The 25,969-nt window shown below is 56.5% G+C and overlaps 6 protein-coding genes and 1 non-coding gene across 7 annotated transcripts; 4 read left to right on the top strand and 3 right to left on the bottom strand.

Moving 5' to 3' along the window:
• The first annotated feature begins 747 nt into the window (after positions 1–747).
• On the top strand, positions 748–3,822 carry B0T26DRAFT_872670 (uncharacterized protein). The gene is made up of 4 exons (XM_060447969.1): positions 748–901; positions 996–1,710; positions 1,791–3,757; positions 3,792–3,822. Exons 1-3 carry the CDS (start codon positions 759–761, stop codon positions 3,639–3,641), a joined length of 2,709 nt encoding a protein of 902 aa, XP_060297268.1. The 5' UTR covers positions 748–758; the 3' UTR covers positions 3,642–3,757; positions 3,792–3,822.
• Positions 3,823–6,437: 2,615 nt separating this feature from the next.
• B0T26DRAFT_t131 lies at positions 6,438–6,510 on the bottom strand. Its single transcript has one exon. It is a non-coding gene; the product is annotated as a tRNA-Lys (tRNA).
• Positions 6,511–6,947: 437 nt separating this feature from the next.
• B0T26DRAFT_778593 (putative benzoate 4-monooxygenase cytochrome P450) lies at positions 6,948–8,729 on the bottom strand (the record flags this gene model as incomplete). Its single annotated transcript, XM_060446651.1, has 6 exons — positions 6,948–6,998; positions 7,079–7,196; positions 7,245–7,986; positions 8,072–8,257; positions 8,322–8,607; positions 8,673–8,729. The coding sequence occupies 6 exons, from the start codon at positions 8,727–8,729 to the stop codon at positions 6,948–6,950; spliced, it is 1,440 nt and encodes a 479-aa protein (XP_060297267.1).
• A 571-nt stretch (positions 8,730–9,300) lies between these two features.
• B0T26DRAFT_676637 (uncharacterized protein) lies at positions 9,301–10,976 on the top strand (the record flags this gene model as incomplete). Its single annotated transcript, XM_060439999.1, has 5 exons — positions 9,301–9,340; positions 9,421–9,458; positions 9,522–10,113; positions 10,190–10,474; positions 10,543–10,976. The coding sequence occupies 5 exons, from the start codon at positions 9,301–9,303 to the stop codon at positions 10,974–10,976; spliced, it is 1,389 nt and encodes a 462-aa protein (XP_060297266.1).
• Positions 10,977–13,711: 2,735 nt separating this feature from the next.
• Positions 13,712–15,388, top strand: B0T26DRAFT_676636 (uncharacterized protein; the record flags this gene model as incomplete). Its single annotated transcript, XM_060439998.1, has 4 exons — positions 13,712–14,319; positions 14,398–14,490; positions 14,577–14,662; positions 14,751–15,388. The coding sequence occupies 4 exons, from the start codon at positions 13,712–13,714 to the stop codon at positions 15,386–15,388; spliced, it is 1,425 nt and encodes a 474-aa protein (XP_060297265.1).
• A 442-nt stretch (positions 15,389–15,830) lies between these two features.
• Positions 15,831–16,375, bottom strand: B0T26DRAFT_644630 (EthD domain-containing protein; the record flags this gene model as incomplete). The annotated part of the gene is made up of 2 exons (XM_060437645.1): positions 15,831–16,085; positions 16,214–16,375. 2 exons carry the CDS (start codon positions 16,373–16,375, stop codon positions 15,831–15,833), a joined length of 417 nt encoding a protein of 138 aa, XP_060297264.1.
• A 570-nt stretch (positions 16,376–16,945) lies between these two features.
• On the top strand, positions 16,946–24,534 carry B0T26DRAFT_856134 (polyketide synthase; the record flags this gene model as incomplete). The annotated part of the gene is made up of 6 exons (XM_060447691.1): positions 16,946–17,289; positions 17,357–17,667; positions 17,735–18,725; positions 19,266–19,459; positions 19,529–22,581; positions 22,635–24,534. The coding sequence occupies 6 exons, from the start codon at positions 16,946–16,948 to the stop codon at positions 24,315–24,317; spliced, it is 6,576 nt and encodes a 2,191-aa protein (XP_060297263.1). The 3' UTR covers positions 24,318–24,534.
• Between the last annotated feature and the right edge of the window lie 1,435 nt (positions 24,535–25,969).

Genomic DNA, 25,969 nt, shown 5'->3' with positions numbered 1-25,969 from the left:
GTGGGCCTCGTTCCAGAGAAGGCCCAAATGGGAAGGCGAATATCCCGGATTGAAGCTGAAGAGATACGGACGTGTTTTGGCAGCTACTGAGTGCTGGCCACGAGTGGTCATGCCCACGGAAACTAGCCGGCAGGATCAACTAGGTTGCATGGTAGTGGGAGGGAGTGGTGGTGGTGGTGGTGGTTGGGGTTGATCTACACTGCAGCTCGCTATGCGGCATCGTGGGTGTATGTACGTACAGCTACCCCTTCCCTGACGCACACCCTTTTCCTCTCACCCTAGCTAAGCCCAGCCAACCGCCTCCACCCTTACCCTCTCACCCCCCCTGTCAAGCCATTTAAATTCGGCAGCTCTCTTAAAGCCTTGACCAACCGCGAACCCCATGGCCTTCAACCATCCCACTGGAACCGTGACGAGACCATGACGTTCAGGGCCCTCGGTATCAGCACGGAATCAGACGACACAGCCGGAATTTATGGCGAGCACAAGCAAGCAAGAGGTGAGTCTTTGAGCTAGGCAAGACCGTCGGTTGGACTTGGGCGGAAGGGGGAGGGCGATTGCCCACGACGTCCTCTATCCAAGAACACGGGGGGGGCGGGGCAGTGCCGTGAGGCATGTCCACGGCGCCGCCGCCGCCGTCCGCGTGTACACGGCTGCAGGAACCCCTTTACCTCAGTACACTGCTTCAACTACGTCGAATTGGCATGGAACGGGCCGCTGACTACGTATTGCTCCATCTGCTGTCTCAGAGTTGGACTATGCAGGACGTTGCGTGCACGAACTGCAGGAACCGCAAGATACGATGTGGCCGTGAGAGGCCCCGTTGCGGCAGCTGCTCCCGCGACCGCGTCGATTGCGTCTACTCGTCTCCGGCCAAGAGGGTGAACCACGTAAAAGTATTGTGAGTGCACGAACCCAGCCTCAACATGGTGGCTACCTACCATCTGGAGTGTGCCTAACTGCACGGGCTTGTGCTGACGGGGGGCATGGCCCAGATGCCAGGGCTTCGACGACATCCAAAGCCGCCTGAGGCTGGTGCAGGACGAGCTGGCGACATTGACGGCCATGTTCAAGAACAGCAGGATTGCCGACGGATATCCCATCAACATGGCTCCCATGGCGGATGGGTCTCCGGATGTTGGAGGGCGAGACGGCGACCTAGACCCATCAACCGACGGACATCTCGTGCGCGACGACGGCACCTCTCTCGAAAAGTACCACGGCCCGTGGACGTTGCTCGCCCTCTGCCGCGACTTCGGCCTAGACTTGACGTCTCATTTCGGCCACGACAGCGTGCCGGGCAAGTTAGTGGGACAGATGTGGCTAGATGCAGGGAACGACATCCGGCGGGGGCTGTCCAAGGCGGACTCGTCAGGCCGGGATGCCATCTCGCTCCCGTCACGGCAGTTCCTCTCAGTCGTCCTCGACAGCTTCTTTAGCCAGGAGGATCCCAGCACCGACATCTTCGTCCGGTCGACGTTCCAGAAGGCCATGGAGCGTGCGTACAGCGAGCCGTCGGATCCGGCTTCGGAAGCGTGGGCGGTCTGCTTCAACCTGATCATCTTACTTGTTATTGGCGCCGAGCAAGGCATCGGCAAGCAACCCGACCCTTTTATCCAACCACTTCTGCAGGCAGCACATGCGGCAACCCAAAAACCTACCATTTTCCTCTCTCTCCGGCTCGTGAACGTGCAGGCGCTGGCTCTCCTCGTGAGCATCCGCCCCCTTTTTGACCCTTATCAGGGGCCAGCAATTGCAGAACGAGGCTAACGATGTGGCGTATTGCTCAGAGCTTGCTTGCCCAACAATCACACAGCGAAACTCTTGGCGACGGCTTGTTCGCCCAGGCCTGCACGTTAGCGAAGGCGATGGGCCTCTACCAGGCAGGGCAGGGTCTCCGCCTGTCGCCATTCTCGACAGAGGAGGTGGAGGAGCGTCAAAAGGTTTTCAGGTCCCTCTACATCAGAGACCGGTGCGCTGCCGTGACAAGGGGGACTCCCACCTGGCTTCCTGGCCACACGCTCGGGTCCCCGCCAACACCCCACGAGTCGCAGAGCACCTCCTTGCCCACTCCCGAGCCGCTGGGGAGCGGCCGAACCGAAACAACGCGGGTGGCGTGGTGCGAGCTGGCCACGTTGCAGAGCGAATTGCACCGCTTTGTTTTCGTCGAGACGCCCCAGATGTCGGCGCAGCAGCGGCGTCTCTCGATCGGAAGGCTGCGCCAGAATCTCGAGATGTGGTCCCAAAAGCACAGCGTGCCGTCATCAACGGTGCCGACGACAATAGACGACGTATCGCTGCATCTCGCCTTCCTGGGCACGCGAATCAAGGCAATAGAGGGCTACAAGCCGGGCCGGGCAGACAGGTCCGACACTGCCCAGGCGCTAGCTGACGCTCGCGTCTGTTGCCTGCTGCTGCTAGTCTCGTGCGATGGGCGCCGCGATGTCGCGTGGGTTGAGCGGCTGGAGCGGCTGCTCAGCAAACCGAGCAGCATGTCGCAGGCGCTGGCGTCGGTTGGGAAGCCCCACACCCCTGCATCCTCGTCCCCCTCGACACCAACCGCCGATGGGCCGAGGTCGCAACAACAACACGGCTCCAAATCGCCAGGTCCCTCTCCGCCGCTCGGCATCCAGCGGCTCGCCATCGCCTTTCCTTCGGCCGCCCCCTTTACCCTTGCGAGAAACATTCTCGGCATGAGCGTTGGAGGGTCGTCTTCCTCTTCCTCGTCCTCAACCTCCTCCTCACGCAGACAGTCGTTCTTCCAGGCCATGGGCGACGACGCGCACGATCCGCCGACAGAGGCAGCTGACGACATCGCACTGCTGCAGGCGCTACAGGCCCAGTTCCGCGACGCCGCCGTCGTGGCCAACAGCGACCCAGACAATCACGCCGCCAAGGTCGGGCGCGTGATCCAGGTCCTGGCCGACATCGTCGGCGCCGTCGTCGACCCCGTGCGCTTCGGGGCCGACGGCAACAACGGCCTGCACGGCCACAATATGAGTGTCGTCGACCCACTTCTCTCGTCTGCCATAATATCGCCCCTGATGGACTCCAGCGTGTCGGTCGCTCCGTCCGGCACCTCCAGCGCCCCCGTCGCCGGCAGGGGGGCCAGCATTTATTCAGTTTCGCAGCTCGACGCCGCGACGGTGGTGGCGGCGGGCCTGTCGTCGCACCACCACCTGGGCAACACGGGAGGCGGCAGTGGCGGCACAACGTCGCCGGCGGGGGACGCGTGGGGGAACGCGCGTAACAGCTCGTCGACCGAGTCGCTGTCGACGGGGAGCTCGTCGGCGTCGATGCCGCTCGTCGCGACGCCCGAGATGGCGTTTGACATCTCGCAGTTCATCGACCAGATGGGCGCCGGCGCGCTCGGCGCCATGTGGGAGGACCAAGGCCCGCTGCCCGTCACGCCGACCCAGCAGGACCAGAACCAAAACCAGAACCAGAATCAGAATCAGAACCAAAGCGCATTGGAAACGACGCCGGCGTCGACAGCGACGGTGGCGGCTGGAGGAGCGGGAGGAGGTGGAACGACGGGGTCGGGGGCGGCAACGTCGACGAGGAGAAAGGCTGCCAAGCGCGCGAGGACCAGCTTCACCCTAGACGACGATGACGGGGGCGACTACATGCAATCTGTATAACACGAGTTGAATCGAATGGGGGGAAGAAAAAGAAGGGAATGTGTTGACGAGGATGTGTTGAAGAGGATGTGTTGACGAGGATGTGGGATCAAAACAGGTGAAAGGGGGTGTGTTGGCATCGGGGAAGGGAGAGTGTGGGGGGGGGGGTAGTATCCCTGTGCCCCGTGGTTTGGGAAGGATGGGATTTTGAATGGAGGGCGGAGGGCGTAGGGCGGCGGGCGGTTCGAAGATTTTTTAAAAAAGAAAAAACCCGTTCTGTGCTTTGGTCTGGACTGGTGATGGATGGCGGGAACTAAACTAAATGACTGGCTCTGGTAGTTTGTCGGAGTGAGCGCGTCAGTGAGTCAGTGGGTAATTTATCTTCTTTTTGTTAGCTAGGGAGGCGGTGTGGGTGTGTGCATTGTTGCACCCTCAAGCCCATTTTTTTGCCTTTTTTTTTCTTTTTGTTTGCCGGCTCGACATCCACGAACCTGGTTTCGGTCACCCACCCATAAAACTTCTTTGCCTTTTTCAGGCTGCTTGTGGCCGTGGGTAGGGGGCTGGCGGGTTCAGTGTAAGCAAACTTATCTGTTTTAGCAGTATTATCCCGCCCCTGAGGTTACCAGCTAGCTGTAATGATTGACATGTCTTCCCGCTTCTTGGCCTTGAAAGGGAGGCTCCCGGTGAATTTTTGCTGCAACGGGAGTCTTTGTACACCGAAGGTAACCTAATTATATGCCGGCGGCCGGAGCTTATAACTCCGAGGGGGAGGAAAAGAAAATCAGGGAAGCAAGGGAGACAGACAGACAGACATATCTGGGACCTCCCATATATGTCTCTTTCTTCCCATCTGCTAGCCCTGGTTGGCTTGTGTCGTGCTGCTTCGGTTACTGCAGACTACCCGCGGCATTTAACGGTACTACTCCGCAATGTCCATGTAAGTACCCCTGTGACAGCGGCACATGGGGTCATCATCTGGCCGGCAAACTGCGCGTGGGGTCTTGGACTGCCAATGTTGGAGAAGGCGGATCAGTGGGCCCAAGATAATGTTTCTTTGGTGGTACGCACGTATCAGGCGAAGGGGGATGATCCACGACGGAAGAAAAGAGGAAGGGAAAAAACGACGTTGGGCCTCTGGCCCCGAGTTATCCGCGCACCCTTCCTGCGGCGTCCTACCCATTTTCTTCGGAATATTCAGCTAGTTATCTTAGCCAAATGGCTGCCCGCCACGTAGATATGTCTTGACCGTGCCGTGGATTTTGGGGCGTCATGCCGGAAGGTTTTCGGCACCTTTCGTCGCCCACCCATTGCCTTCGGCGAACTTGACGCACAGAGGTGGATACCTACTTGTTCTCTTATGTCCGTGGACCAACGGAGTGAAACGGTTTGTGGGTAGTGCCACCGGCGCTGCCCGATGCGGCCGGCGTGTGTGAGTGGGTGGGTGGGCGTCGGTTTATGCATGTGGAGGAGTGGTGTGTGGGCGTGTGGCGCCTACTGCCCACCCCCTGTCTCTTCCTTTTTCCGTTCCCTGTTTTTCTTCACGGTAATTCTTCATTCGTTCTGCCACTGGTTCTCTAAAGGCTGGCTGGCTGGCTTCGTGGCGTTTTTTTCTTACTTCCTTGCCAATGCCAGACACAGCCAGGCTTTGATAACACGGTAGGGATGGACTGGTTGGATGAATTCAAGCACTTATTCTTGTGAATGAAGTTGGCCGTTCCAGCAAAGCAATGCCACGTAATCTTACAGAGGACCGCAAATACACGGGGAAGGGACAGTGATAAGTCTCATGCCCAATATCACATCCTCATACCCAGAGTGATGGTTTCTTGGGCGGTAATTAGAGGCACTGGGCGAGGACTCCGACTCCCCCAGTATATATGCGTAGGTACGAAGACAAGATAAGATTGCTACTTCGGCGCTACATCCCAAGGGTGGCCACTGAATACCACCAGTCTTTGTAAAGTACTCTCAAGGGCCAGGACCAAGACAGCCATGAAAACGTACCTATACCTGGAATGCTGAAGCTATCTACTGGAACCGAGGCCGGACCATGTCATGCTACGTTGCATGATGCGCAAGCATGAGAAAGCGGTGCGTGACTAGATGGAAGAAAGGACATTGCCTTGCTTGGTAGGTACTTGGTAGCATAGCATCATTGATAAGGTGGTTCCGAGAGAGCCATGCCGCCTATCACCTCATCGTCGGGCTTCTTCTCTGTTCTTTGATTGTGCTCGCCTTTGGGTTGGCTGAGAGCCATATCGGGCAACTAAGACGATGGCTCCATGCCAGGATGCTTTGATATGTCCCAGCACGCAACATCAAGGAGCATCGTGTCTAGGACATGAAATTTAGGCTTAGATCAAGCAAATGGCTGCGTGGATGTTGGGTTTGGGTGCATGCCATGACTAATAGGAAAGTTAGGGTTGTATACGAAGAGGGCCGTTGGCTTCATCCCTGCAGTCACACTTGCAGCCGCACTCTCTAGCTACCGGTTCCAATCACTGTCTGTCCCGGATTTCGGGAGCCGAAGGGGCCAGGCCAACGCGATTGGTGGGAATACTTTGGCTATTCAAGGATAAGGAACTTAATCCACGGCCGTTATACCCCTTGCTAGAACCGATGAAGAAAAGCAGGTTTGGGGTTAGGGTTAGTGATGGTGCTAGACTTGTGCTCTGTGCATAGCACCCGTACCCCAAACAACAGCCAAACCAGAAGGGTCAAAACAAATCATAGGACTAGTACGAGCGGTGGTGGAATGTGACAAGTGCAACGAGTTCATATCCAAAAAAAATTGAAGGAACTCGCCGCCGGGAATTGAGCCCGACGTGGGGGTCGAACCCACAACCTTGAGATTAAGAGTCTCACGCTCTACCGATTGAGCTAGCCGGGCGAGATTCTTGATTCGATGAAATTTGGCCGGCTATCGTGCCCTAGAACGCTCAACCGAACCTCCGCTTTCCGAAGCTTGGCTTGCAAGATTCCACTCATCGTTCCTTCCACGGGAACAAACTTTCTCACGTCTCGAGTTCAAGTAATTCCGTGCCTGGTTTGGTATAGTGTACTTAATTTTCTTCCAAGTTTTCTCTTCTCTCTTTCCATGCTCCCTCTTCTCTCGCATTCTTCCCACAACGCCGGCTTCAAACTTGCCACCAGTCACCTATTTGCTGGATGCGTGCTTGATTTCAATTTAAAGGGAATTATTCACTCCTCTCAAATTTGAAGAAGCGCTTCACAAATCGCATCTACCGGACTAAATACGCGTCAGATGCATGCCAAATTGCAATACTCCATTCAATTTCCATAGCATCTCTCGCATAGCCTATGGTCTCAGTGGCCCATTAGGTAAAAACAACGAATTACCGGCGAACGGGCACAAGCCTGCAGAGAAGCGGCGGCTTGTCCCAGAAGCCCCAGAGCTTCTGCTTGTCGAGCCACTGCAGATTGGCTTCCGACTCGACGAGCTGCGTGTCAAACCGCCACAGAAAGCGCGCGAGAATGAGACGAAGCTCGGCCCATGCAAGATTCTTGCCTAGGCAGCTGCGTGGGCCGTGCGAAAATGGCTTGAAGCATTCCGTCCTGTCGCCTTTGTCATTGTCATCCCGACGAGGGTTGTCTAGGTCTAACCACCTCTCTGGCCGGAACGCGCTTGCTTCTGCAAAGTTGACCTCGGACCGGTAGCACGCCAGGTGGTTTACGCCCACCGTGTAGCCACCCGGAACGAAGCGTCCATCGATGGTCTCGCCGCCCGCAGGCACTCTGCGCGGAAGCGTGATTGCCACAGGCGGGTACAGGCGCATCGACTCGTTGAGCACTGCCTCCAAGAACGGCAGCTTCCCGGCTGCGCTCAAGCTGTTCGACGTAATGTCAGACTCAGAAGCAAAAGCACTGCGCACCTCTTCCACGACCCGCCGGTATGCGTGCGGGTGTCGAAGCAACAGGAAGGTGGTGCCGGTCAGCGTCGTGGCCGTGCTCTCGGACCCGGCGATGCTGATGGAGAAGGCGTTGGTGTACATCTCGGGCTCGGTCATGGTTGTCTTGGCATCCCGGACGCCGCCCTCGTTGTCGGCGATGTGGCCCAGCACGTAGTGCCAAAAGTCTTTGCGGTCCGCCGTCGGGCCACGCGCTACACGCTCTTGCACGGTTGCGACAGCGCGCCCCATATTGGCAGCGCGAGAACCCGCCACGTTGCGAGGTCCCAGTAGCCCCATGATTGGTCGCATGAAGAGCAAGCCGTAGTACCGCAGCATCTGGTTCAACATCAACTCCCGCGAGCCCGTTTTGATGGACTGCACAAAGGGAGGGGCCGCGCCGGCGTCGAGGCAGCCGAAGCTCTGGCCGAAGGCGAGATCCCCGATGAGATCGAAGGCTAATTAATTACTATTAGCTAACAGGAACAACAGGTGCAGCTGACAGCAACCGTTTGACACCACTGCGACTACCAAGAGGCTCACTTGAAAATGTGAACCAGTCAAACAAATCAACTGGCCCGCTTCGGCAGCGATCCTCGAGCTGGGAACACAACTTGGTGCAGTACGTCTGCAAGATCGACTCCTGCTCGCGGAGAGCCTTCTCAGAGAAGGCATGCGAGAGAAGACGCCGCTGGCGCGTGTGCGTCTCCCTATCCGCCGTGAGGATATCTATGCAGTTGTCACATCAGACATGTCCGCTGCGGCTCACAAGACACCGCCACCCTAGACTCACTTTGTACGCCCGAAGGGGTGAGGAGCGAGAAGTTTGGATCCTTTGGCATTTCAACGGGCCGTTGGCCGTAAATGGTCTTCCAAGCGCTCGCCGAGATGTACGAAATCTCGTCCGGTGCAACCCGCACTGCCGGCCCGTACTGGTCGTGCAGCTCTTTGAGACGCCTGCTCAGATTTCCACGGTACTGGTTCCAGCACCATGGCAGCCGGGTCGCCGCCCACAGTTTGGGACCGGGGTGGTTGCTGAGAGCATGGAAGTAGATGTTCCTGACGAGGTACCCGCATACCTGATGGCTTTTTGTTAACTACACGAAGGTCCTACGAAAACCAGGAAGTGGATTGAGTCGCTCACAATAACTGCACCCACTGCAAAGGCAGTATTAATGCCACTCGACGTGTGCCAGGCCATCTCAAGAAGCTCTATGTTGACACAAATACCAATCGAGTACCGTCCTCGTTCGCGGGAGGACAAAATGCTTGGGTGAAGTGGGACAGAGATGGCAAATTCAAATGCCCTCAAGAAACACAGAAAAGAACTCGTCCATGCACAGACTGGCAGGATAAACAGTGTCGATACCGACTTTTGCCAGCTTGGTTGAGCAAACCCGGGCCACCGCCGTTCAGCGGACCCCTCAGGTTCGGATGGTCGGGTGTCGGGTGCCGTATCCCCGGATTTAGAAGTGGCTGGCCCCGGCGATCAATCGGACCGATGCTGCATGGCAGGCAGACCTTGAGACCGCCGGAAAGACCGAAAGCGCCGACACGCGACGGGCAGATTCGAGCCGTGGTTTTGTTTAAATCGCGGCCAGCTGGACACGGAGCGGCACCGTCAGGAGACTGAACAGCCTGACCCCCATGATCCATTCACCCCATTCCCAATAAGTATTCCACATCACCAGCTGTGTTTCGACCGGTTGACTGCCTCACCCATTTGCTGCATCTTCGACCAGTGTGTACAAATTCCGGTCGCCGACTACAGCATGGATTCCAAGGATATCCACGTCATTGTCATTGGTGCAGGTGTGTGGACAATGTAGTTGTCGTTGCCAGTGACTTCACCATGTAAATGCGTTTGCTAACTGCGAGTAACAACCGACCAGGGATAACGGGCCTCCTGACTTGCCAGGCGCTCAAAAAGGTGCAGAGAATCAAGAAATCCCAGCCCATCCTGAAGCATATGCTGACGATTCACGAGTACTAGGCCGGAATCAAGTACAGCATCTTCGAGAAAGAGCAGAGCCTCAACGTGCGCAGCAATGAGTGGACCATGGCGATCCACTGGTCGCTGCCGCTGCTGAAGGAGATTGTGCCCGCCGACGTCTTCGCCAAGATGGATGCCATTGCCTGTAACCCCGTTCTCGGGATCCACTCGGGTCTATATCCCATCATCAAGGGCGAGACGGGCGAGCTGATCATGGGTGTGCCATACGAGAATGGCCTGCGTGTGCCCCGCAGCAAGATGCGCGCCGTTGCTGCGACGGGCATCGAGGTGCAGTACGGCAAGCTGCTAACTGACCTCGCCTTTAACGAGAGCGGCGACGGGGTCGTGGCCACCTTCTCCGACGGCACACTTGTGCCCGCCACCATGATCATCGGCGCCGACGGGCCCAAGTCGAGAGTGCGCGAGTTTGCCATGGGCAGCGCCGAGGAGGCCGCTGTCACGCGCTTCTCAATCTTCCACACCAACATGACCGTGTGCTACGGGGACGCCGAGAAGGCCCTATTTGTCCGGAAGCAGTATCCCACCAGCTACCTAGCTCTTAGCGAGCAGTCGTTCCATGCTTTCCAGTCAAGTACGTCCTTTCTCTCCTCTTTACTTTCTGCTAACAAGGTTATAACATCCGAGCTAAAGAGTTAACAAATTCACAGTTTCTAGCATGCCCGACGGGCCTGACCATCCAGAGACGTGGAAATTTCACATGGCTATGGCGTGGCTCGGCGAGGTGGACAACTCACTTGACTACAAAGCGCGGCTCGCGTTGATCAAGGAAAGGGCGGCTGGTCTGGGCGAGCCAGCTCACTCGGCCTTCATGTGGCTCCCCGACGACACCGAGGTGCACAAGGCCGACATCAGTTACTGGATCTCGCAGCCATGGGACAACCGCCGGGGCCGCATGACGCTGGTGGGTGACGCAGCGCACCCGATGCCTCCTTGTGAGTATTTTCCGCGCTAGCTTGGGGTTTGCCGATGCTCAGTCTGTCCCAACTAACCGTCAAACCAGACCGTGGCCAGGGGCTGAATCACTGCATCAACGACGTGTGGCATCTATCAAAGGGGCTGACCGAGATGCTTTCCGGGGCTTCCGGTGAGCCAGCAGCGGCGACTGCTGATGCGCAGAAGCTCACCCTTGCCGAGGTGGTGACTCGCTACGAGGCCGAGATGGTCCCGCGCGGCGCCGAAGAGGTCCGCTGCTCGGTCGAGAACGGATACATGCTGCACGACTGGAAGAAGATCCAGCAGAGCCCCGTGTTCAACCGGGGGTTCAAGCCCATGGACGGCCACGGCGGCGCCGCAGCCGCCGCAGGTCCGGTCAAGCCTAATGCCGCTCCCAACGGTGTCGTGGAGGAGAACCCCTTGAGCGAGCATGCCCAGGTTCAGCTGCGCCGAGATGCTGAGCTTGCTGCTGCCGCCGAGACAGCCACTGCCTCGGCTTGATGCAGGCATGGTCACAGAGAGGGGACAACATGTACTTGTAGACAGCATGCTCATTTGGAGTTGACTTTATATTTGGCCCTTGATTAATTACTCCGTCTTTAAGTTCCCAAGTACGTGAACCTTCCGCGTGGTTACCTAGGTAATGTTGGAAGTCTGGCCACGGTCTTAACCAAGCGTCCACAAACACCCGCGATGCATAAAACACAATCAATAGCATATTGCCGAACAAACCTCTATACTAGAACTATGATGTTCAATGGTCGGTCGGTGCAAAGATATTATTTGTGACTATAGCAATTAAGCCGTTATTAATCCTGGGGTCGTTGAACAGCTTTGAGTTCATAGAGTTAGACCTTTCCATACATCGCTTCCCCATTCTTAGAGACAAACACAAGATACAGAATCCCACGACAACCATGTTCAATAAGCGCTGTTGTACTAGCGTTGCCCATGGCCGCGCCGGTGATAATATCAGAGCTGTGCATAACCACTAAGCACACGGCCAAGAGGCCGCGCAAGTTGCAACCGCCAACGACAATCACAATTGATCGTACCGAACTGCATGCCTCACGAAAAAGCGTGGAATCGATTATCAAGCAATCGCGTCTCTCACAGACTGAGTCTGAGGCTTGCTGATCTCTCCGATTCTTAGCGCAAAGAGAGAAATACGCCTCGCTGCAGAGACCTCACATTTGTCACGCCGACTTGCATAATGTTTCTTTGCTAGTGCCCCGATGTACCGGTACAAAGCGATCTTCTCGACGCAATTCACTAATCTCTACCTACGTCTATCTATTAATCCCGTGCAGAGAGATGGAGTGGCCCTCATGGCATGGCCGCATTGACCGTGAACATTGAAAAACAAACAGAAACAGGGAAAAAAACCCGTCCGCTTGAAAAGCTCCGGCATGAGAGCGGACCAACTAGAGGCAATTAGGCCTAAACATTGCACTAATTCGCGCGCGTGAAATCCGATATATTGCAGCCCGACCAGAACAGGACGACCTGAAGCAGACGCGCTGCTAGTGTCCAGCTGTCCAAAAGCAATTTTTACCTTTGAAGTGCTAACCGGTCCGGGGAAGGCTTGTGAGGGAATGCACCTAACCCGTCGTCCGGCAGTTCGATAGTCTCCTTCAGCCCCAACAACCCTGTCGACGACAACTGGCCCGGACGGATTTGCCCCAAGAACTGAATGCCCGACCTAATGCTCGACCTAATGCTCGACCGGAGGGCCCAGGCTAATGAACCCCCTTTTTCGCGCAAGATGGAAGGATGAAAATGTGCTTTTTTTTCCCGCCCTCAACGCTGCCCTGCTTGAATGTCAACCAAGAGGCACCTTATCTCTCTGCATTTGCATGATGCAGTCGATGGTTGGTTGATAAGTGAAGGTTTTGCGTTTGCATTTGCACCCCACTCTTGCCAATTGCCGCCCGCAAGCGTATCGTTAGCAGGTGCTGTAGCTTGTAATTAGGCCAGGCAGCTAGCTAGCTAGCTAGCTACTAACTGAGCGTGGATTGAGGAAGCTTCACAGAAACTAGCCTGGTGGTGGCCGAAGATGGAAAGGCCTGGGCGTCCCAGGGGCTGCTGGACAGGGATCGTGAGCCGGGCCGCCGAAACAGGCCGCGCTCCGGATATTTGATCGTCCCATTCTGCTTTTTCTCCCTTCCTTGGTAGTGCTAGTAGTAGGACGCTACGGCTTCCGGAAGTGGTAGTGGGTAGCGCCGTCGCACTCCCCGTAAAATTAAATAGGGCAAGGTGACGCGACGACGCGACGCAAGTGGAAACAGCCAGGGAAGCCCCGACCCCTGTCGGGCTGAGCCTACCTCCCACCCCGGCGACCTTGGCATGAGATGGGCAAAGATCTGCTTCCTCTCAGCGACGTGGCAATGGCAGGAGGAACCCGGCCGGGCCCGGGGTTTGGAATCCCTTGCGACGTGCGTGGCTGTTGGCCGGAGTCCCGGGCTCCGGAGCGCCGAGCGTTATCTGTCAGGGGGCCTACTGTGGCGGCCCGACGCTAATAGCACGATCAGCGTTCGGCCATGTTCAGCGGCCCAGCCATGCCCCAGCCTACTTCGCTGACCGCTCGTTCCTAGGCCCGAGGAGGGAAATTTGTCGAATCGCGTTGCTGTTAGACCAGCCGCTCGCTTTGCTCGGCGCTTGTTGTCACGGCTCTCGCTTTCTTCGGTTCCTTGCGCACCGTTCGGATGCTTCGGGACACGAGCAAACCACCTTCCACGGACAGGGGGACAAACGAAACAGCAGCGGAGTTGGTCGGTTCCTTGGGCTGCGAACCCCGCGGCGGGGCTGTCGCGGTCCAAGCTGTCTTTCTCCTTTGGCGAGGGGAGAGAGGAGAGAGGCAGAAGCGTTAGCGGGCCGGACAGGCTGGAGCCCTAGACAAACAAACGACTGCGGAGGGAGGCATGGCGAGGGTGCTGCGCTGCTGGTCGTCCGACAGTCGAGACAAGGCCGTGAAACCTGCCGAACATGGGCTACCGTTGAGATGGATTTTCGTTTGGGAATCCGTGGTGTTGGGATCCCTTGGTATCATCGTCCTATAAACCCGTACTCTATATCCTGTATAGCGATACCATTGCAGCGGCGACCTTATCGCAATTGCAGAGCTTCTGTGTGATAGTCTGTCGTTGTTGTTTTGCGCCATCCTCCCCCGCTGTAACCTCCACCCGTTCAGTGGTGTTGTTGCCTGTGCCCAGCCGCACCGGCCGTCCTTGACCACCATGCCTCTGCCACACGTCACTAACGGCAACATCAACGACAACGGCAACGACAACGGCAATAACAACGGCAACGATAACGACAACGGCAACAGTAAGATCAATGATGACGGCGAGAGCAACAAAGACGACCTCGTCGCCGTGGCCGAGGGCATCCTCAAGCACACGCAAGAGCTGGCCGCCTACCTCACCGAGCACTCGATAGCGGCGCCGCGGCTCGAGGCCGGAGCGCGCACCAAGCTATGGACCACGCACACCGGGCCCGTCGAGGCCAGCCGGACGGCGCTCACGGGGCTGATGCAGCACCTCGAGAAGCTGGTCCACGGCCCGCACGGCTTCCTGCACGAGTACGTATCGGGCAACTGGGAGTACGGCGCGCTCAACACGCTGCTCGAGTTCGACGTGCTCGAAAAGATCCCCCGCGCCGGCACGGCGTCGGCCGACGAGCTCGCCGAGAAGACGTCCCTGCCCGCCGAGAAACTACTGCGCATCTGCCGGCTCGTCGCCTGTGCCGGCATTCTCAAGGAGACCGAGGCTGGTGTTTTTGCGCACACTGCGGTATCCGAGGAGCTGGTCAGCGACGCGGGCTTCCGCGCGTGGGTTGGGTTCCAGTGAGTGCTGAAGTTCCGGCTAAACGTTCCGATGCTTGTGGAAGAGGAGAATTTGTCGCTGACGGGGCCGCACCCCAGGCTATATGAGACACGAGTGGCCAGCGCACATTTGGCAGATTCGCTTCGACGCCCGAACCCGTTTTGGAAGGGACAGGCCGCCTTCGAATACGCGTACGTACAGTGACGTGACATCGGCACTAATTAGTGTGGTGCCCTTGACACCAGTTGCATTGCAGAGGACTGACTGTTGGTGATAGATGGGGGATTCCCATGTACGAGTGGCATCGCAAGCACCCAGGAAAGGGGAAGCGCTTTGCGCAGGCTATGGAGAGCGTGTCCAAGGGTGAGTCCACCATCCGCCCCCTTTACCCCTTTCCTTTTGGAACATATCTATTCTTCGCGACGGTCCCGCTGACAAGACAAACGTGTAGGGCTCGATCCCGGGAACGGCATGATAATCGACTGGTTCACGTCCCGTTCCGACATGCATCAAGATGAGACGGCGCTGGTTGTCGACGTGGCAGGCAAGACGGGCTCGTTCGCAGTGGACCTCGCGGGCATCTTCCCCAAAGTCGCATTCGAGGTGCAGGACGAGGCCGCCGCGCTGCTGAAGCGAGGAGAGGCGAGCCTGCCGGCAGAGCTGTCAGGCCGGATCACTTTCCGCGAGCGGAGCCTGCTCGGGCCACGCACCTTGGACGAGTCATCGGCGGTACCGCGTGTGTTGCTCCTGCGGAGCGCGCTCTGGTGTCTCGATGATGAGACCTGCATCGGGCTGCTACGCAGCTTCATCCCTTTGCTTCAGCACGCGCAGCGCCCGACGCTGCTGATCAACGACCTAGTGTCGCCGGCGTGGGGCACGTTTGAGCCGCACGTGGAGAGGGCGTTCCGGCGGCGGGACGTGACCGTCATGACCATGCACAACGCCAAACAGCGCACGGCGGGCGAGTGGGCGGCCGTCTTGCGCGCCGCGAGCCCGGCCTTCCGCGTCGAGTATACCGAGGCGTATTCCTCGCACAGCTGCCGCGGACTGTGGCAGGTCCAAATGGCTTCCGGCGAGGACACGTCGTGATTGCCTCGAGGCACGACGTCGGACTTGACAGCCTGACCAGATTGGCCGTCGGCCAACCAATAAGCACGGGGGCCAGTATCGGGGAGGGGGATCCCAGGCGGAATTCCACCCAGCACCGCCCACCCAGTTCCTGTCATGCATGGGTGGCGAGCCACTCAGTTGTGTGATACCTTAGTCCCGCCTGCGGGGGAAGTTACACAGAGTTGTCGTCGTTGCCAATGGGCGACTCGACTTGGTCAGGAGGCAATAATACGGCATTTATGAACCCTAACCCCGACCTCCTTTTTTCGCGCAAGAGTAAGATCAAACAAGCGAGACGCAGTGCTGCTTTGTGTTTATTTTTGCAACCAATTCAGGGGAAGACGTGACCTGTATGAAGTCGGGGCCCAGAATCTTGCGCACTGGGCCTGCCACCATTCCCAATGAACCATGTGTCTGTTTTTTACGAGACTACCTGGCTATCCGTTATATGGACCTCGTACCACCCCGTCACAAACTTTGTCTTCTTGGGATGCGCAAAGTTGACATGATCCGGGTCGACGACCTGGACAAAATGCGGATCTTTCCGCGCCCTGAGATAGTCTTCAATGTCCTTGAAGACAATCTGCACAATGGCATCTGCGTCAGATTCCTTCTCGGCGGGGATGTCCGAGCGGATCTTTCTCAGCAGCTCGCGCTCGGCAGTGGTGTTGTGTTGCTTTGACCATTTCACCCATGTCAGTCAACGGGCCCATTTAATTCGCGGTAAGGGAGGCCTAGATATCAGGCCGCTTGCAGCAGGCGCGGGTTTTTATGAACCTCTCGTTCTGGCTCGTCGTTACATACCATGGTGTAGGAGACAATGTCGTTCTTGGCAAGCAACGCTTTCAGATGGCCTGCATGGACGTTGCTGATGTAGTCATGGTACTCCGTTTCATCCATGTCGTCCTTCTTGTAGCCGAAGATTGTGATGGAGAAGAGTCTCCGCGACTGGCCATTACTAGCCATGATGCATAAGCGTTGCGGAACAGGATGGAGCGATGGGAACCAAGGAGCGATGGGAATCAAGACCTAAACTGGGATAATGTTTTGCCAACTTGGTTAAGGTTTTGTGGACCTAAATAGAAACCTCTCGGTTTGTTTCTCCTTGCGACCAAGCCAGTTTTTATGCCTGCCGAGCACTGGCCCCGGCGCCGGACGAGATTTGTTTGCCTTTCTTTGTCACCGACCGACCGACAATAGACTTGCAGCGGCGATCCTGGCCCGAAACTGGCCTGAAGATCTCGGTCGCCAGCATTGCATGTCCGTAACACCCCCGAGTGTCTCTGCGTGGATTTCGGGGGATAGCAGGCATGTCGGATGGCTAATTGTGGCTCGGGTTGCGGCGCCCGAGGCCGAGGCCCGACGGCGGGTCTCAAACCGAAACGGAGATAGCGAGCTGGAAAGCGAGGCTGGGGGTCGGCTGCCTCTGTTTATCCCCCCTGAACAAGCAAATAAAGTATTCGAGTTCGTGTTTATAGCTGTGCAGAAACTGTTTCGTTGTAACTCTGCCGACTCTGCATAGCATCGAGGCCCAGAATGGCTTCGAACTCACCCTCAACGGTGGCTCCATCGCCGACGCCTCAAAGCCCCGAACATCAAGTTGCCCGGGTGCTTCTGTTCGGCGACTTGTCCTCTACCGGATTCGAGGACGAGCTGCGACGGCTGTTGCATTTCAAGGAAAACCCTTTGCTCGATTCGTTCTTCCAAAAAGTCGGCTCTGCTCTCCGGACACTTATCGGCAGCCTGCCGTCTCAGCAGCAGGATCTCTTTCCCCGCTTCACGACCCTGGTTGATCTCGTGTCTCGACTCGGCGAGACTAGCGGAACGTCAATCTTGAGATTTTTCGCACTGAGCGTTCATGAGGTCGCGCAATTTATCGCGTAAGTCGCCCAATCCTGGTCATGTTTGCTCGTATCTATCTCGAGCATGTTAGTAACACAGCACCAGATATTATGGATGCGATGGAAGGCAATATCCCTCACCTGAAGATACTTATGTCATTGGGCCTTGCACTGGTGGATTTGCGGCTGCAGCTATCAGCAGCGCGAGGACGCTCCCGGAATTGATTCCAATTGCTGTCGGGGCTGTTTTGGCTGCCTTCAGAACAGCGCTACGTTCATGGACAGTTGCCTCTGAGATATCGCCGTCTCACAAATTGCTTCTTACTCAATCATGGTCAGCGACCGTGAGTCCAAAGGGGAGTGATGATCCAGGGCTGGTAGAAAAGCTCTTAAATGAGACGAGGGCATCTGAGGTGCGTACACGTCTCATACAATCACGCCGCGCACCACAACACTGACAACATGGAACAGACAACCCGAGAAGACTCACGACTGTATATCAGCGCCACGACACCCAGCCATTTGACAACCCTCAGTGGTCCGCCGTCGGTCTTGCACAGCTTCGTGACGAAGACGTCCGATAGACTGCGCTCAAGGTTCCTGGATATCCAGTCCCCTTTCCATGCATCCCATACATTTGATGACTCGGATGTGGAAGACATTGTTGGTCAGATATCCAGCGATATTGCCGAATTGTCAGGCGCCGTGATCCCACTTATTTCCTCGTCGAGAGGCGAGATCGTTGCCACGTCGAGCTTTAGAGAGACCCTCCGAGCTGTTGTGCGTGAGACGCTTAGAGAACCCGTTCGATGGGAAGAAGTAGCATCCACGTGTCGCTCGCTCTTGGTTGAGGGCAAGGCCGAGAAGTGCTCCATCCTCCCATTTTCCAGCTATGCCGCCTCTATGCTCAGCACCGCCCTCACAGCCAACACCAGCATCGAAGTCAACATCGAGCCCGTGACGTCGCTTGAGCCTAAGCCAGCAGGCAACACGGGAAAGTTTGAGCACTCAAAGATTGCCATCATCGGATACTCAGGTCGCTTTCCAGATGCAGCGTCCAACGAAGCATTCTGGGAACTGCTTCGGGCGGGCCGCGACGTGCACCGCGAGATTCCTGCGGATCGCTTCGACTGGAAGACGCACTATGATCCGACGGGCAAGCGCAAGAACACCAGCCGCGTTAAGTACGGGTGCTTCATTGAGGAGCCGGGCGTGTTTGATGCGCGTTTCTTCAACATGTCGCCGCGAGAGGCCGAGAACACGGACCCGGCGCAGAGACTAGCCATCACCACCACATACGAGGCTCTTGAGATGGCAGGACTGGTTCGTAACCGCACGCCCAGCACCCAACAGGACAGGATCGGCGTCTTTTTCGGTACCACGAGCGACGACTGGCGGGAGGTCAACAGTGGGCAGAATGTCGACACTTATTTCATCCCGGGCGGCAATCGCGCCTTTGTGCCAGGTCGCATTAGGTGAGTGTCATTTTGGTTTTGGTACTTGATTCGAATGCCCTTATTGCGGTCGCAAGTGCAGAAGGCTGCTCAAGACTGGGAGCAGGAGAGGTGGGGGAAGGAACGAAATGTGTGGCCTGCCCCAAAAAAAACCAGAGAAATCTACAAATCAGAGCCTCCGCAGAGTGGTGCGTGGCTTCCACGGCTGTTGCCGCTGCCGCAAAATCGGGTCATTTGTCCATTGCACCGTAGGAATTGGGGAAGGCGCAAATATCTCCAGGCGGCGGTTGCATGCCGTCAGCTGCCTGAAGACGTTGATGCTAATCATCGCCCCTTCCTGATTGAGACCACTGCCTTGCCCTTCATGGCATGCACGATCCATCCAATGTCGCAGATACTGGAAGGAGAAGGCGCCTTCCATTCCAAGTTGCCATAACCCTTTGCCCCGTCCAGTGCCTTGGCCTTCAATCGAAGGGAGTGTAGCCAAGCTCGATGTCGTTACAAGTCCGAGTTCGCAATCGCACTGCAGCAGCAAGCGGCTAACCCTAGGCGTGCCGTCAGCTACTTCTTCCGATTCTCTGGGCCCAGCCTGAGTATCGACACGGCCTGCTCGTCGAGCTTCGCTGCCATCCAAATGGCCTGCAGCTACCTCTGGAGGGGAGAGTGCGACACTGCTGTCGCTGGCGGCACCAACGTCCTCACCAACCCCGACAACTTTGCCGGCCTGGATCGTGGCCACTTCCTGTCGACAACTGGTATGCATATCTACCAACCCCCTTCCCCGACACCGTCGCCCATGATATGAGCTAACAAGGTATCTGCAGGAAATTGCAACGCCTTTGACGATGGCGCTAGTGGCTACTGCCGTGCCGATGCTGTTGGGTCCGTCATTCTCAAGCGCCTTGAAGATGCCCAGGCCGACAATGATCCCATCTTTGGCGTCATCGCCGGCACCAACACCAACCACTGCGGCCAGACGGACAGCATCACGCGGCCGCACGAGGGCGACCAGTCTAGCGTATTCAAACGCATCATGCGGTACGCAAACGTCGACCCGCTCGACATCAGCTACGTCGAGATGCATGGCACGGGCACACAGGCCGGCGATGCCACCGAGATGAACTCGGTCCTGTCCGTCTTCGTCCCCGAGAAGAAACGCACAGCTGCCGCCTCTCCTCGTCCCTTATTTATCGGCTCAGCAAAGGCCAACATCGGGCACGCTGAATCGTCGTCCGGCGTGACGTCTCTCATAAAGGTGCTCATGATGATGAAGCACAGCGAGATCCCTCCGCACTGCGGCATCAAGACACGCATCAACCATAACTACCCACTGGACTTGGCCGAGCGCGGCGTAAATATTGCCTTCGAGCCCACCCGATGGTCTCGAGATGGGTCGGTTCGTGGCAAGCGTTCTGTCTTCTTGAACAACTTCAGCGCCGCCGGTGGAAATACGGCTGTGCTGTTGGAGGACGCGCCGTTGCCCTCTGAGGCTGTTGGTCTCACACCAGACCTCCGGCCTATGCACATAGTCTCAATTACGGCAAAGACACCAAACTCCCTTAGCGGTAATTTGAAGACGCTACTGTCGTGGCTCAAGCAAAATCAGCACATTTCCCTGTCGGCTCTCTCGTACACCACAACGGCCCGCAGGATGCATCACAACTACCGCGCTCTGCTTTCGGGCGCGGACATACCATCCATTGTGTCAAGTATTGAAGCACGTCTGTCTCAGAATCAGGCATCAATTAAGCCTGTGCCGTCAGCGGCTAAGATTCCTAACCTGGTATTCGTTTTCACCGGGCAAGGCACTCTTTACGCGGGTATCGGAAAATCTCTCTACGCCACCAGCCCCTCTTTCCGCGCAAACATCGAGCGGTTCCAGCGCATTGCCCAGGGCCAGGGCTTTTCCTCGTTTCTTGGTCTGATTGACGGCAGCCATCCATTGAACGGCGCAAATGACGCCGGCGCCGTCGTTTCCCAGCTCGCGCTCACCTCCTTACAGATGGCTTTGGCTGACCTGTTCCGGAGCTGGGGTGTGACGCCTTCTGGAGTTATCGGCCATAGCCTCGGCGAGTATGCAGCGCTCTATGCCGCTGGGGTCATCACTTCTGCTGATGCAATCTATCTCGTTGGGACTCGGGCGGCGTTGCTCGAGAAGCACTGCTTGCCAAGAACCCATGCCATGCTTGCGGTCAAGGCTCCGGCCGATGTCGTTAAAAGGCTTCTTGTTGAGGGCGGGTCCAAGTGCGAGCTGGCGTGTGCCAATCAACCCACAGGTCAAGTCGTCAGCGGTCGAGCTGAGGACATTGCCGAAGCAGAGAGGAGAGCCACCCAGCAGGGACTTGAGACGATCAAGCTGGATCTCCCCTATGCATTCCACTCCGCACAGGTCGAACCCATTCTCGCCGAATTTGAGGTTCTGGCCGCACAAAATGTCGTGTACGGCGTTCCCGCGGTTCCAATCCTTTCCCCTTTGCTTTCGAGGGTGGTCCCGGCGGGAGAGACTGGATCCGTTGATGCTTCGTATCTCGTCAGAGCTTGTCGCCAGGAGGTCAACTTTGCTGGCGCCCTTGAGGCTGCTCGCAAGGATAGCTTGGTCAACGACCGCACCGTTTGGCTCGAGCTTGGAGCCCACCCCATTTGCGGTGGCATGATTAAGGGGACACTTGGATCGGACTCGACCACTCTGACATCTCTGCGAAAGAACACAGAGCCTTACCAGACATTAACTGCTTCGATCGCATCTCTCTATTCAGCTGGCTTTGATCTCGACTGGAACGAGTATCATCGTGACTTCCCATCAGCACATCAAGTGGTGGATCTTCCACGCTATGCTTGGGACCTGAAAAATTACTGGATCCAATACCGGAACGACTTTTGTCTTGCAAAAGGCGAAGGTTTGGTGCCAGCCTCGGCGGTTCCAAATCTTCCGCTGCCCCTTGAGGCGCCAGCCATACCACAGTACAAGTTTCTGTCGCCGTCTGTGCAGAGGGTGCTCGAGGAATCTCATGGGGCGGACGCATCAACGCTGCTCGTCGAGTCCGACATTTTCCACGAGAAGCTCTTGCCAGTTCTACAAGGGCACGTCGTTAACGGAGCTCAGCTCTGCCCTTCGTCGTTATATGCTGACGTGGCTTTGACCATCGCAAGTTACATGTTGCAAGGACCTGGATTGTCATTATCCACCACAGGTCTCGACGTGACAGACGTCAAAGTCGACTCGCCCCTCATAGCTCAGCCGACGGAGACCACACATCTCTTCCGAGTGTCCGCAAAGGCAGACTGGCGTAGAAAGTCCATAACCATGTCACTCTTCAGTGTCAATGCGGCCGGGAAGCGGACAACGTCGCACGTCGTTCTCGAAGTGCGTGTGTTCCCAGAGCAACAGTGGGTCAAGGAATGGAAACGCAACACTCATTTGATATCTTCGAGGATCGAGGCTTTGAACCAGGGCATCAACAGTGGCAACAGCCACAAGCTGAAACGCGGCATGGTCTACAAGCTCTTCGGTGCCCTGGTTGACTACAGCAAAGAGTACCAGGGCATGAGCGAAGTGGTTCTCGACAGCGAAAAGCTGGAGGCGGTATCTACCGTCCACTTCCAGATTGGCGAGGACGGGTTTGATGTCAACCCTCGCTGGATTGACAGCCTGGGTGGCATTGCCGGTTTCATTATGAACGGCAACGATGCTGTCGAGAGCAAGAAGCAGGTCTTTATCAACCACGGTTGGGAGAGACTGAGAATTGCCGAGAAGCTGGATGCAGCCAAGACTTACACGGCATACAATCGAATGCAGCTGGTCGAGAAGACGCTCTATGCCGGTGATACCTACGTGTTGCACGAGGGGACCATCGTGGCAATTTTCGAGGGAGTCAAGGTAAGACTACACGCCTTTCATCTGTTGGGTCATGCTGACTCGAACCAATGCAGTTCCAAGGAGTCCCCCGTCACGTTCTTGATCGCGTGCTTCCTCCTGTCGGAGCTGCCAGCCCACCAGTTTCTGCTCGTCCGTCTCCGGCGCTAGCAAAACCGGCTCCAGTTCCACAGGTAGAAACACGGAAGACTCGCTCGGAAAAGCCACTAAAGTCGGTAGAGAAGCGCAAACCTTCCGCCAAGCCATTCGACCTCGTATTGGCGATAATCTGCCAAGAGGTCGGGATTTCTGTGACGGAGTTGAAGCCTGAAAGCGAATTCGCCGACTTTGGTCTCGACTCGCTTCTTTCGCTCACGATCTTGGCTAGAATTCGCGAGGAGCTGCAGATGGATTTCCACCCCGCAGTCTTTGTCGATCATCCGACACTTGCGAGTTTCCAGGTCTTGGTTGGCTGCGAGTCCTCTGACTCTGGCGACGAAGCAACGACGCCAGCATCACGCTCCCGATCGCGAAGCACAAGCAGCAGCGAAGCCACGCAAATCACCATACCAACTCCGCGAGACGAGTCCGGGAGCGCCAAGTCGACCATTATGACACTCAGACAGACGATAGCCGAGGAAACGGGGGTGGCAGTTGCTGACTTGACCCCATCGACCTGTCTCAGCGACATTGGCGTAGATTCACTTCTGTCGCTCACAATGATGGCCAGGCTTGACGAGAGCCTTGGTGATACCGTTCCTCGCAACCTTTTCGTCGAATACGGGACTCTGCAAGAGGTTGAGGACGCGCTTCTTGGTTCCATGGGACTGGAGCAAAGCAGCGCCCTTCCCCCCCAGTCTCCGATGCTGGAGCATAAGACTCTCGAATCTCTGAGCAACAACCACGGCGACCAGCTGACCAGAGATATTATTTCATTACCGCCTCATGCTTCATCTGTGCTTTTGTCGGGCTCTCCACAGGCTGCAACGGCGTTCTTGTTCCTCCTCCCAGACGGTTCAGGATCTGCCTCATCGTACGCCGCATTGGGCTTCAGCATTGGCCGAGATATTGCGGTCTACGGCTTGAACTGTCCTTGGCTCAAGACAGGAGAGGAAATGACGCGTCTCGGAGTGGATATTAGCGGCCTCGCTGCCAATTACATTGTTGAGATTAAACGAGTTCTTGTCCTGCACAAGGAGAAGTTTGGCTCCCGGTCGATGCCTTTTGCTCTTGGAGGCTGGTCGGCAGGCGGCATCATCGCCGTCGAGGCAGCCCGTCAATTGCGCCGCGAAGGCCAAAACGTGGACAAACTCGTCCTGTTCGACTCGCCGAACCCAATCGGACTTCAGAACCCCCCGCAGAGAATGTACGACTTTTTCGACTCAATCGGCATCTTCGGCGGAGGCCGCAATAAGATGCCCGACTGGCTCCGTGCACACTTCAGCGCTTTCATACACATCCTCGATAACTACGAAGCGACGCCGCTTCCTGATGCCCCACCCACACTGATTATCTATGCTCGAGACGGCGTGTGCAAAGACCCCAACGGGCCGAAGCCCGAGATGCACCCAAACGATCCGCGTGAGATGCTCTGGCTGCTGAACAATCGAACCGACTTTACAGCGGATGGCTGGTCGAGCCTGCTGGGACGCGACAGGTTGACCATCAAAGTGTTGGACGACGTCAACCACTTCAGTCTCATGGACCCCGGCCCGGTGATGAAGACATTTGGTACTATGGTGCGGGATTACCTTTCCTAGGGTTGCAGACAACGATGTGCGGCGGAGAGCTGGGCTCGACGCCTAGCGGTAATTTGGAAATGGACTGGAGGTTGTTTCTTTGTCAGAGAGGACTTTTTCCTTGTTCATATTACCTGTAGACTTAATTGGTGGTCATAATCATGCAGGAGGCAGATGTAAACTACAACCGACGGCGCATTTTGGTATTTAATTAGCTACCCTATCTATGTACCTCTGGTGCTTAATCTAGAATGAGAACGAAGCATCTTTTGTACTACTATCGCGCCATTAACATGCCTCATTTGGCAGTGGCTTGCTCTTTACGTGTATCTGCAACTAAGATCAGGCGACAAAGAACCGCAACTTTCGCCGGGACTATACGTGCCCGACCAGGCTATTAAGCTGAACCGCATCCTCAAGAGGAACCTAAATGCGTTTTACCACGGTAGCTGGCGCGCCCTGCACGGCCTGGCGGCGCAGCGGTACTGCTCGTAGGCGTGGGTGGTGCAGGAGGGGCCGCTAGGGCGGGTTAACACGTTGGTGTTGTGCGGCGGCCGCACGCTCTCCTTTGGTGACTTCGACCGCGTCTTCGCCTTCGTGTCGGCCACGGACGAGGTACCTAACTTCTCTATCCAACCAAACTCCTCCTAATATAGTAGCAGCTCGGGAATCCTGGGCACCTGTTCGTTGGGAATTCTTCTCGCCCTTCTAGCCGGCCAGCCTACTGTAAGAGTGGCAGAGTGTTGCATTTCTGGTAGATGCCGCCTTGCTGCCTTTTTGTGTGCTAATTGCCTAGGTACCCGAGCTCTAGTCTGGTAGACAGTTCAAAAGGCAGAAGGTCAGGCTTTATGAATGTACGTGGAATGCGCATCATGAGGCTGCATTCGTATACCCGAAGCGCCCCTTGGGCTCTGAGCCACTGTTCTAGACTTCTGCAGGCACTGTTCTAGACTTCTGGAAATGGCAGACTGGCCCATAGAGCAGAGGCCTTGCAGCCCACCCATCACAGGGTAGCTAAAAAGCTTCCAGGGCCCATTAAAGCCCGTGGTTCTCAATGTGGGCTGGGAGTTCGACATAGTGCTGTCGCAGGCCTGCGGCAAAAGCCGCAAGCAAGTCAAGGTGCTGGTCATGGGGAGGGGAAGGGAAATGCGAGACCTGGTCGAGTACCGCCACCCGCTTCCCATTGAGTGGTCAAGTACGGAACTGACCTGACTTGCATGTCTAGGATCCTTGTCCCTGCAAAAGCCACGGAACGTCCACATCGCGTTGGATTTCGGCGATATACCGCAGTTGTTGTGCGCAGAACTGATGTCTTTGAGGTTTCTCTTTGGTACTGCAAGCCACAAAACGTCGCCAATTGGGAGCTGGTGCCGTATGACGTCCTAGACCTGAAAGGCGTTGGGTTCGGTATCACCATGATCGAAACAGACGGTGGTTATGAATGGTGGCGCCGGTGTGGCCGCATGGACGCATATTTCACATCAGGAAAGGTGACATGTTCCAGCCCAGGCCAAGGACTTTTACGCCTGGTCCAGCAATGGCATTCATTTCTATGCTCATCCCACGCGTGACAACTAACCAACCTAATTATGGTGGGAAAAGGCGGTAGATGACCTCAGGAGCCGCCCACCACCTGTCATTACTATAAACATCCAAGACCTCAAAAAGGCTTC

Source organism: Lasiosphaeria miniovina (assembly GCF_030549165.1).
Source record: "Lasiosphaeria miniovina strain SMH2392-1A chromosome Unknown B0T26scaffold_4, whole genome shotgun sequence".
NCBI lineage: Eukaryota > Fungi > Ascomycota > Sordariomycetes > Sordariales > Lasiosphaeriaceae > Lasiosphaeria > Lasiosphaeria miniovina.
Note: the sequence above shows the minus strand (reverse complement) of the source record. Positions and strands in the feature narration are given on the sequence as shown.